Below are 11,186 nucleotides of genomic sequence, written 5' to 3' on the forward strand. Positions count from 1 at the left end.
TGGTCCCTGTCCCAGGCAGTTTATAACAGTAACAGGCAGCAAGAGAAGAGGAATGAAGACAGTTTCAGGGATCAGCTCTGAAAACAAACAAGCCAATTGCGAGAGAAACTCGCAGTGGAGCACTTAATCTCAACACAACACTTAGAGGAAATGAAAATGCACCAGGTGCACTCTGCTGTGCACATGTGTATAATTTACAAGGCTAGAAATATGCCAGCACATATGCTTTCACATTTTTAATTAATTGTAAAAGCACAGCTATGATGAGTGATAAAACTTAAATGTAAAACATTGTCATAAGTAACAAAAATAAAAGTAATAAAACAACAATATTTATATTTTTATATTATTTATTTACAGACCATTATGTTATGCAGTTCCTTACAGGTTCTTAAGTAGTACTATGCATTTTTTCTGGGATTAGATGCAAATATTCTGTTGGTCATAAACAAAAGCTGCCTGGGAAAAGTGCTAAGAATTAAACAGAAGCAGCTAGCAATGTAAAAATTCAGAAACTACCGATTCCTGCCCTACTAATTACTAAGAAGAAAATCCGATTTTTTTTTAAATTAAATATAAAAATCAGAGGCAAGTATACATTATTTTCCAGTAACTTCACATGCATTAGAAGAAGAAAGTAAATGTCAGGCATGACTCCTCTACATAGAGATATTAAAATATAAATAAAAATTTATATATACTGATGAAATCTTTACCTAAGAACCCATTTTCTTTCACACACCTTCAATTCCAGTAACATAACCTAGATATTTAAATATTAGAGTATTTTTAAGTAAACAGACGCATTTTTCAAAGCATTCATTTGAAAAAAACACTACATAGCACATGTCCAGTGAATACAATAGCTTTTTACTCAGGAAGTTCTGCAAATTATACTTCATGCATAGAAGGAGCTGACCCTCTAAACTTAAACCCAAAGACAGATAACACACAAGCCATCCCTGTTCTCCAAACGGGTATCCATCCCACCTCAGTTCAGGTACGTGGCCTCAAGCATCTACACAAAGACTCTTGTCACCCTGTAGCCTCTCGTGGGCTGCGACAGCAGCAGCAGAGTCACAGAGTCAGGCAACGTTCCTGGGCAGCGTTACTCTATGTCTTACAGAGCAGCCCCTGCCAGGGCTGTGGCCAGCCAGCACTCTCACGGCTTGTCCTCAGCCACCCCGTTCAGCAAGGTCCCAGTACCTGCATAACCTATCTAGAGAGTTATCAGTGAACAACAGGAGCCTGCCAATTGCAATTTAAGCTCTTAAATGAGCTGAATTATGCTAATATCTCCTTCTTCTTTCATTGTGAAGAGACCTTGAACAAACAGATTCACATCTTGACAGCCAGCATGCCCTCACCAAGGGCAAATCCTGCCTAATCAACCTATCGGCCTTCCCTGATGGAGTGACACCATCAGTGGACAAGGGAACAGCTATGGATGTCATCTAGCTGCACTTCTCTAAGGCCTTTAACTCAGTCCCACAAAACATCCTTCTCTCTAAATTGGAGAGATATGGATTTGACGGGTGGACTGTTCGGTGGATGAGGAATAGTTGGATGCTTGCACACAGAGAGTGGTGGTCAATGGCTTAATATCCAGATGGAGATTGGTGACAAGTGGCGTCCCTCAGGGGTCCATATTTGGAGCGGTACTGTTTGATACCTTCATCATGACATACTGGGATTGAGTGCACCCTCAGCAAGTTTGCAGACAACACCAAAATGAGTAGGGCAATTGACACAGCTGAGGCACCGGATGCCATCCAGAGGGACCCGGAAGAGCTTGAGAAGTGAACCTCATGAAGTTCAACAAGACCAAGTGCAATTTTGTCCACTTGGGTTGGGGCAACCCCCAGTATTGATACAGGCTGCAGGATGAAGGGATTGAGAGCTGCCCTATTGAGAAGGATTTGGGGCTGCTAGTGGATGAAAAGGTGGATCAAAAAGTGGATGAAAAGGTGGACATGAGCTGGCAATGTGCTCTGGCAGCCCAGAAAACCAACCGCATCCTGGGCTGCATCAAAAGAAGCGTGGCCAGCAAGTCAAGGGAGGTGATTCTCCGCCTCTACTCCGCTTCAGCGAGACCCCACCTGGAGTACTGCATCCAGCTCTGGAGTCCTCAGCACAGGAGAGACATGGACATGTTGGAACAGGTCCAGCAGAGGGCCACAAAAATGGAGCACTGGAGCATCTCTCCTATGAAGACAGGCAGAGAGAGGTGGGGTTGTTCAGCCTGGAAAAGAGAAGGCTCCGGGAGACCTTACTGTAGCATTTCAGTACTTAAAGGGAACTTTTAAGAAAGATAGGGACAGATTTTTTTAGCAGGGGCTGTTGCAATAGGACAAGGGGTAATGGTTTTAAAGTAAAAGAAGGTAGATTCAGAATAGATACAAGGAAGAATGTTTCTATAATGAGGGTGGTGAAACACTGGCACAGGTTGCCCAGAGAGGTGGTAGATGCCCCATCCCTGGAAACATTCAGAGTCAGGTTGGACAGGGCTCTGAGAAACCTGATCTAGTTGTAGATGCCCCTACTCATTGCAGGGGGCTTGGACTAGGTAACCTTCAAATGTCTGTTCCATCCCAAACTATTCTATTTTTGGCCTAAAGTTATAGAGGATGATATACAGGCTTCAATTAAATTACATTTTCTACTTAAGGACAATATAAATATGTATGCGTATGTGTAAATGGTTCCACAGTCTAGAGTTGTTCCATGAATATTCCTTCTGTTTCTATTTACAAATGCATAACTACATAAATATGCACACATTCAAATGCAGATGGATACCACAATGTAACAATTCAATATCCTCAAGTAACAATAATTCTAACAAAAAGATATTATATAAAGTTTGATATTATTCAAACTCTGCGTACAGTTTAAATAATCTACAATTCTTGTACACGCTCAGAAAAATCTGCACTAAATTAGTAACGGTTTCAAAACTGAACTCCTGCTTTGCCAAATAATAACCAGTTGCTGGAAAATAATGTTTGCCAGAACAAAAGGAAAATAGCTAAATAAAAGATAAATGGCAATTTATACAAAAAGAACTTCTTAAATCTAACATTCTACAAGAAACTTCCTCCTCAATGAGAGAAGACATCACCAGGAAACAACTCTAACAGTAAGTGAGGAAAAACAATAAAGCTAGCAATAAAAACTAACTTAAAGAGAAAATTACCATGTTACTTCACATGGCAGTTTACAGGAGGGTGTTAAACGCTCTGAAACACTCTCTGTACTTTTTTTTAATTATTATTCTGTAGGAAGGCTGAGGCCTGCAAAACAAACCATATGTTCTGACTAGTAAGAGAGAAGCTGCAACATGTGCTTTTCCCCAAAAACGGAGGTAAGTCCATGCTTGTTCAGAGCATGTTTTCTGTTTCAGCTCATGTGTTCTGCACTCAAGAGTCACAGTTTACACACCCTTAGCCTTATTTTAGTGAGCGTATCACGTGTAAGGCATTCTCAAGGAAGCTAACAGCCAGTAAGTTTATTATGTATACACACAATAGGCAGTAATGCTAAACATTGAAAAACGTTAAAAAGTGATCAGGTATTTTGATGAGAAGTCATGACCATTTTAATCAAGCCCCTATTTGTACTATACAGTTTCACTTAGAGTGATAAACCTACCTATTTTCTCCGTATTTTTCCATTTTGACCTCAGAAAACACTCAACCTAATCAGAGCTAACAATTACTGAGGTTAAAAATTTCCATATTTATTTGACTGGTATTGGTCATTCACTCTGAAATGAGGTAAACACTACATGGAATGGCTAATTTTTCCTGGTATGCAAATTATGTCCAAGACAGATACCAGTTATTTTCAGCCTACAAGGAACAGTAGGAGCGACTACTTACTACATTCTCCTAGTTTCATCGTAAGCATTTTCCAGATTTTCCCTACACTTAATTACAAAAACCAACTTTGTTAGGCTTTCAGATCACTCTTATGGAAGTCAACATTCCTGATGCAATATATCAGTAGCCAAACAGCTCCTATTCTAGGAGCGAGAAATCAAAGATAAATTTGTAGATTCCCAGATTATCTGCTGAGTCAATCCTTTTAAATTTTTAACTTCTAAAACACATCTTTGCTTCAAATGAGGTCAGTTAACAGACAGAGATGGGAAGAAGCTGGAGCAAAGACCGCCCACCACGGGTGCATCTGTATTTTTAACGGGATATAATTAAAGAATGGCCAAGATTAGAACGGACCTCTGGAGATCACCTAGTCCAAACACCATGCTCAAAGCAGGGTCAGCTAAAGCAGGTTGTTCAGGTTATTGTCCAGCCGGATTCTGAGTATCAACACAGATGGCAAGCCCACACCATCCTCTGGTCAATCTGTCATCTACCAGGCTGGCCAAGCACGATTTCCCCTTTGCCAATCGATGCCACCTACTCTCAATAACCTTCCTGTAATTCCTGTGTTTCCAAATGGTTTCCAGAATTATTTGCTCCATCACCTTCCCGGGGGCAGATTTGAGGTTGACAGGCCTGTAAGTCACTAAATTCTCCTTCCTACCCTTCATGAAGTTAAGCAGTTTACTTTCTAGCAGCCTTCAGGAACCACCCCCAGTTGTCATGACACCAGCACTCATGGATGCATCCCATCAGGTCCCACGAACTTGTATATGTCAGGTTTATCTAAATTTCCTAGTCTAATCCTCCTCTCCACCAAGGGTAAGTCTTCCTTGCTTCAGACTTTGCCTCTGGTCTCATGGGCCTGGGGTTCCTGAAGACAAGCCTTATCAGTAAAGACAAAGGCAAAGACAACATTGAGTACATCAGCCTGTTCTCCATCCTTTGTCACTAGATTCTCTACCCAATTCAGCAGAGGACCCATACTTTTCCCAGTCTTCCTTTTGCTGCTGATATGCCTATAGAAGCTCCTCTCGTTGTCCTTCCCATCCCTCAGCAGATTCAACTCCAGATGGGCTTTATCGTTCCTAACACCCTCCCTGCATAATCAGACAGGGTCTCTATAGTCATCCTGGGTCACGTGACCCTGCTCTCACCTCTTGTATTTTTCCATTTTATGCTTGGATTTTGTCAGGAGGTCCCTGACTTTTCCCAATTTCCTCCTCATCAGGATGAGCCACCCTTGAGCTTGGAGGAGATAACTTGAAAAGAACGCAACCAGCTCTCCTGAAGCCCTCTTCTCTCTAACATACCCCACTTCTCCCAGGCTACTCCATCAGGTAACTCTGCCTATTAAACTGCTGAAATGTTTCTGCAAAAGATAGCTCTTGGATCTTCTAAGAAACCTTTTTATTAACCCTGTATTATGTAAGTAACATCAGTATTAGGGACTGAAAGGCAATTCTGACACAATGATCTTTGCCATTTACCATGTTAGTTGCATCAAAATGAATTATCAAGATAATCTGAAAGCAATGTTATTACTTTAGCACTTTCCTAACTCATTAGCAAGCAAGAGTTTATCATCCTCTAAACCTGAAAGACGTGAGTAAATTGAACAAATACAAATGTTGTAAGAAGAAGACAGAAAGGCTTTCCAACTTTATTTAGAAAAAGGATTACCCTTCTGCTCATATGTTAAATATATTATTTTTTTGAAAACACTTAACTTACCACTACGCTAAACAGACTTTTTATTTAAAGGAATGTGCCTCTCACCATCTGCCACTGACATCTAACAGTGTCTAGTGAGAAAGACAAAACTCAATTACAGCTTATATAGTTAAGGAATCATAAACTACACATGTTGAATTGCTGTTGGCATATTAGCATGAGGGGAAAAAAGTCTCAACTACTAAAAAGTGGAATAAATAGCACTTCACAGAAGATAATTTTTTTTTTTTGAGTTTAGAAAATTAAATTGTTATCAAAAATTAATTCCTCTAGAAGAGTTCCATGAAAATTGACTTATTATCCAGTCTGCTCATAGCACGTTGACTTTTCCTTATTTAACTTGCTGCTGCAAAAACTGAAGGAAAGAAAGAGTAAAACCTTATTATCAGTCAAATTTACACATCAAGTGACAACTATCAACTATTTATTTTACACAGATGAATCTCTATACTCAGTCAAAACTTAAGAGTGCTCCAATCAAAAACATGATCTTCCCAATCAGTACCACCTTCACAGATGGAGATTTTTTTTAGTGCAATATGGAATAGTAAATAAACACCATCAGAAGGTAAAGTAGTATTAACTTTTACGTAGCAAAATTGAAAAAATAAATGCAAATCAAGAAGAATTTAAACCCAGCAGTTTCTCCTTGCAAAAGAAAATGAAGTATTTAGATGAGCATTTTTTGCACATATTCGGGGTATGTTGAGAAGAACTCTGCCTCCACCTACTGGACCAGCTACAAAAATACTTGTAGCTTGAAAACAGCACAAGGAATTGGATTGCAGAGCCATCTATATAAATAAGCAACTCAATTACACTGAAGATACTAGCTTGATGGACGTTCTTCTTCTCCTTACTGTTAGGTCTCTACATGCTATATGTTTGAGGACATTAACTTCATTGTTTTATCTTGCCTAAATCTGTTCTTAAGGTTGTGTCCACAGCCAAAGACTACCTACCTACCAGTCAAAATACACTGTAATTGCAAACTGTTGTGTTCAAAACACTGAGGCTGAGCACAAGAACTTTTATCCTTTTGGACTGTGCTGCATTTAAAACAGTATCAGACTACCAACACAAAAAATCTAGCCTGGATTATGGTTGGGGGTTTTTGTCAGGGGAAGAGCTGGTGGGTTTTTTGGGGTTTTTGTTTGTTTTAATTCCAGTGTATATGGCCACATCCATACTGGTGTCTCAAGACAGATAAAACACCAGCATTATAAGTTTCATATAAGCAAAACCAATTTCTGCTCTGGAATATTCTCCATTCATTCCACCAACAGACAATATTCCTTTTCCCAAAAGACCACGTGTAAGTTTTCATGTTTGTTTAATTGCTCCTTCCCACACATGAAAAGACTACACAAATATGCCACTTCTTCCACATACCTTCCTTTTGTTTCTATTCCCACAGTGAGCTCACTGACTCACAAGTCACCTGCACAACTGCCTATTGATCAAGTTTCTAGGTCAGAATTTCCTAAGCCACGAACAGACCCACTGGGATAATTAACCTAATTCAACACATGTTTCTGGTAGTCTCCTCATCTTTCTTCCCATCCCACAAAAAGACTAAAACGTGGATCAGAAACAGTTATCTTTAGCACCATTTTTCTTCTTTGCCTCAGTCTCGGCTTAATGGGTTCACGCACACGCAGTACAGCAGGTACAAATACTCCTCAAGCAGCTCCCACAAAAGCTGAAAACCCATGCAGGGCTGCTGCCTCCAAACCAGTTCACCCATGCCACTGCCGAGTTTGCCAGAGGGCAAAGAAAGCAGTCCGTGCAAATCCTGACCCCCAGGAAGCCCACTACTGAATCCCTCCAAGAAGCACTGAGACTCGCTTTACAACCACAAGTCAATCCCACCTCACTCTCCCACAGAGAGGGACTTCCTGCATACCCAGAGACGAACAAACCCACAGTGAGAGTGTAACACCGTCACTGTCTTCCCTTACCAAAAAAATAAGATAACGGACTAGCAAGGCATAAAGGGGGTAATCGCTATTCTAGCTAAGCAATAGTGGATCAGCTTACAAAACTCACCTTTCACCACTGACTGATGAACTGAATCAGGATGTTGATTTTGCCATGCACGTTACCTTGGAGCCTCTTTTCCATAAAAAGTGAAGGTTAACTTTCTACTTGCCATTCTTCCCTTTATTTAGCCTCTTGCTTCTTCCCAAATCTGTTTTCTTTCAGCATCCCTTTCTTTTCTCCACTCCACAAGTAACACCAGCTCAGATACCACCTTAGTTACCCTCTAGTGCTCAGTATTTGCTTTTCTTCTGAGATTCTTCAATGGAGGAGATAACCATCCTATTACATAAATGCTACACAATCCAACTCAAAACTTTAATTATTATGCTTCGATGTTTCAGGAAACAATCTACATTAAGTAATTATTTATGTGAGTCTGCTTATGCTGTACAAACGTATACTCCAGAAACAAACCATGTAAATCTGAAACACAATTACAGCAACCAATTTCCACCAGAGAGAATAAACATTCCTTTTCAGTCTGCACCCTCAAGGTGCCTTTAATGGGATGTCAACTATTCCACCTGTTAAAGTAATAAAAGCCCCCCCACTGTGAGTTTAGCCTCTAATATATGTGAAATGTGTTGTGGGATTTTTTTAAGAGAAAGATCTGCCTGAAAGTGATGTATCCTGACAGCACCGTACTACCATCACTGCCCTAACTCTACAGAGTATGCTGGAGTAACCGACAGAAACTACAGTTCCAAGCTAGAGCTTCTGTCAGGCCTCAGATATAAACGTTAACATGAAGGAGTGTGATAAGCCTCCCAAAAGCTGCACTTTAATTTCTTGTTACTTATTTCTCATACCTGTTATAAGCCATTCAGTGTTTCTCGGTAGCTCTTATAAGCGCTTCTGATGAGATATAACTCTCATTAAATTCACAAAAACCACTTCTGTTGATACTTACCGGGGTGCCTTTGGTGAAGGGTGAAGCCTTTGTATTGTTTTCTAACTGACAGATAAAGGAAAGCTCAATCTCTATGACCAACTTAAGATATTACAGGCACCAAAAAATTACCTGCGGCTCAAAATAAGTAGGCAGCAGTCTGTATCTCCCTGCCCTAAACCAGGTATACAACAGATTATTTGCTGCTGTTCAAGAGATTTATCACACTTTACACAAAAACAAATAATCAAAAAAGAACACCAAAATCCAGAGAAAAGATATATAACAACTAATGCAAAATACAAGAAAGACAAAGGTAGAACAGAAAGACAGAAATAAAAATCAATCTCTGTTTAATATATGTAAGTACAGTAGATATTAGTAATTACCATATGTAGAATGAAAACATTTAGAAATACTCGTTTTCTCAAACTTAAAAACACAGTCTCTATATCTTGAAAAGGATAGCCTTGCCTTTCCATAGACCACTGTATGATTTATTTCCAGCGTTAAAACCAAAGATGTTAATAAGACTGTTAATTTGTGTATTATGTGTTTTCAAGTATTAATATTAATGTATCTGACTTATCAGCTACTGCATTAAAGGTATTGATTAATACAACGACAGCATGCTTAAAACTGATTTAACTTAATTTGGTTTAAATTAAAATCAATTTTAAAAGGCTTCAGAATTTTATTCAGGAATTACAGAACTCAGCAACACAAAACGATGTACATAAGTGAATCACTGCCCCCCTGAACAGTGTCACCATTCGAGTGAACAGTAAAGAAAGGAAACTGTATTTAAATATTTGAACAGAAGCCCTTTTCTCAAAGACATTTTTTATTTATAATTTTTTAAATTAAACCAGACCACACACATAATTTGTTTATTATCATATATAAGCTTGCCTACTTTAAACTTTCAAGTTTTTCTCTCCTCCATATTGCCCAGGGAACCCTTTTTTAGGATGAAATTTCTTAACACAAAAAATTTAGCAGCACAGGAGCACATACTGACTTATTACCGAATTGTTTCTACCAGGACAATAATGTTATCTCTGATCTGGGGCAATGAATAAAGCTGAGATGCTCATTCAAGTAAAGTCAGGATACAGATTTAGATGTTAAGCATCCTGAAAATTTTAAGGGTACTATTCTTGGAACTATTTTTTCCCCCCTCCAAAGATGATCCACCCAAATTACACAGTCAGTATGTAATTTATAGTCCCTCTTTCCCTCTTCTAGCCCTCCCTTAACTCCAAGGGTACTTTCTGCTTGAAATATAATAGGACAACGGAGCCATCTTTGCAGTATCATTCCAAAATTGCTGAACTCTCAAGACTCAGTATGGGTACCAGAACATTTTCAGAGCAGCCACCTGAACCTGACCTTCCAAAAGCATTAGACTTATTAACAGCGTGTTAGCTGCTCTGCAGTATTTGCCTAGGCACCGTACAAGTGGAAATAAGCTTACACCTAATAAGAGAACAGACACATTTAGAAGAGACTAGAAAGCTACCAGAGTAGCTAAAGCATTGCTTACAGTGCGGCTTATCTCACTGTATCTTATCCACCCTTTCAACTTTTAGATCCAATCAGTTTCTATCTCTCTCCTTCCACCACTTTTTTGTTATGTCAACACACAAAAATAAGATGTAATACAGACCTCATTTCACAGCTGCCAACACCACCAAAGGAAAAAACACATTTAATACCAGATAGTAAAGGTAGAATGAAAGGAGTGATCAGTTTTTCAAATAGGAAAAATGTGAACGCACGTGAACGCTAACAAGTTACCTAGTGGTTAGAGAAGGCATTAAAATATCACTTAGCACTTATTCACTCAATGAAGAAGATAACATTAGTACCTTCTATTTTCAGCCAAGCTTGCACCTTCGTCCTTCAGCTCCTTACTCTTCTTTACACAGTCTTCTAAGAGAATTTCCTTTCTTCGCTTAGTTGCATGCACCCAGTTTGCATCATCATCATCAGCCAGGTCCTTGTCATCCGCCGCTTCTGCTTCAAATTGCTGGGAAGTAGCTTTTGAAACTTTCTCGCCGATCTTTCTCTTCCACCCAAAAGAAGCCATTTGGAGAACTGGAGAGAAAAAAAAAAAAAAACTGTTAGGAAATTTAGCTTTTAAGTACACAGCGGGAAAAAAAAAATGCACCTCTTCTCATCCTGATTCCAGACCAACACTATGTAACCCAGTGCCCCTCCCCCGCACAGACTCTGCCCACGGGCTCCACCAGGGATATCTGTCAGGCGACTGGGTCCACGGCGAGAGAGGCCCCTCGGGCCTGGCCACTGCCCCACAGCGCTGCGAGCCCCGCCGGCCCCGCGGGCCCAAACGCCTTCGGCCCGGCCGCTGGCGGCGGAGCCGGGTGTCGTCCCCGGGGCCGGGGCTCGGCCCAGCGCCACCGGCGGGGAGGCGGCAGGGAGAGGCCCCACCGCCGCCCCCCGCGGTGGGAGCCCCGGGCCGGGGAGCGGTACCTGCGGCGGTCCTGCAGGCCGCGCCGCCCCCTCGAACTCCCGCCGGCAGGAAGCGGAAGGGCGGGGCGGCAGGGAAGGGGAAGCGGAAGCGGCGGCCGGTAGTACCGCTTGTGGGAGCCGAGGGGCGGAGGCGGGGTGGG

General features: G+C 40.8%; 1 protein-coding gene across 1 annotated transcript in view; it reads right to left on the bottom strand.

The window, feature by feature from the left end:
* The window catches only part of TTC33 (tetratricopeptide repeat domain 33), a 47,442-nt gene extending 36,355 nt beyond the window's left edge, over positions 1–11,087 (bottom strand). Inside the window, exons 1-2 of the mRNA XM_074166933.1 lie at positions 11,047–11,087; positions 10,422–10,650 (exon numbers count right to left, since the gene is read on the bottom strand). Of these exons, the coding sequence (XP_074023034.1) occupies positions 10,422–10,642 (221 nt within the window). The 5' untranslated portion in view covers positions 10,643–10,650; positions 11,047–11,087. The remainder of the gene's footprint in view (positions 1–10,421; positions 10,651–11,046) is intronic.
* Positions 11,088–11,186: the final 99 nt, after the last annotated feature.

Source organism: Numenius arquata, chromosome Z (assembly GCF_964106895.1).
Source record: "Numenius arquata chromosome Z, bNumArq3.hap1.1, whole genome shotgun sequence".
NCBI classification, from domain to species: domain Eukaryota; kingdom Metazoa; phylum Chordata; class Aves; order Charadriiformes; family Scolopacidae; genus Numenius; species Numenius arquata.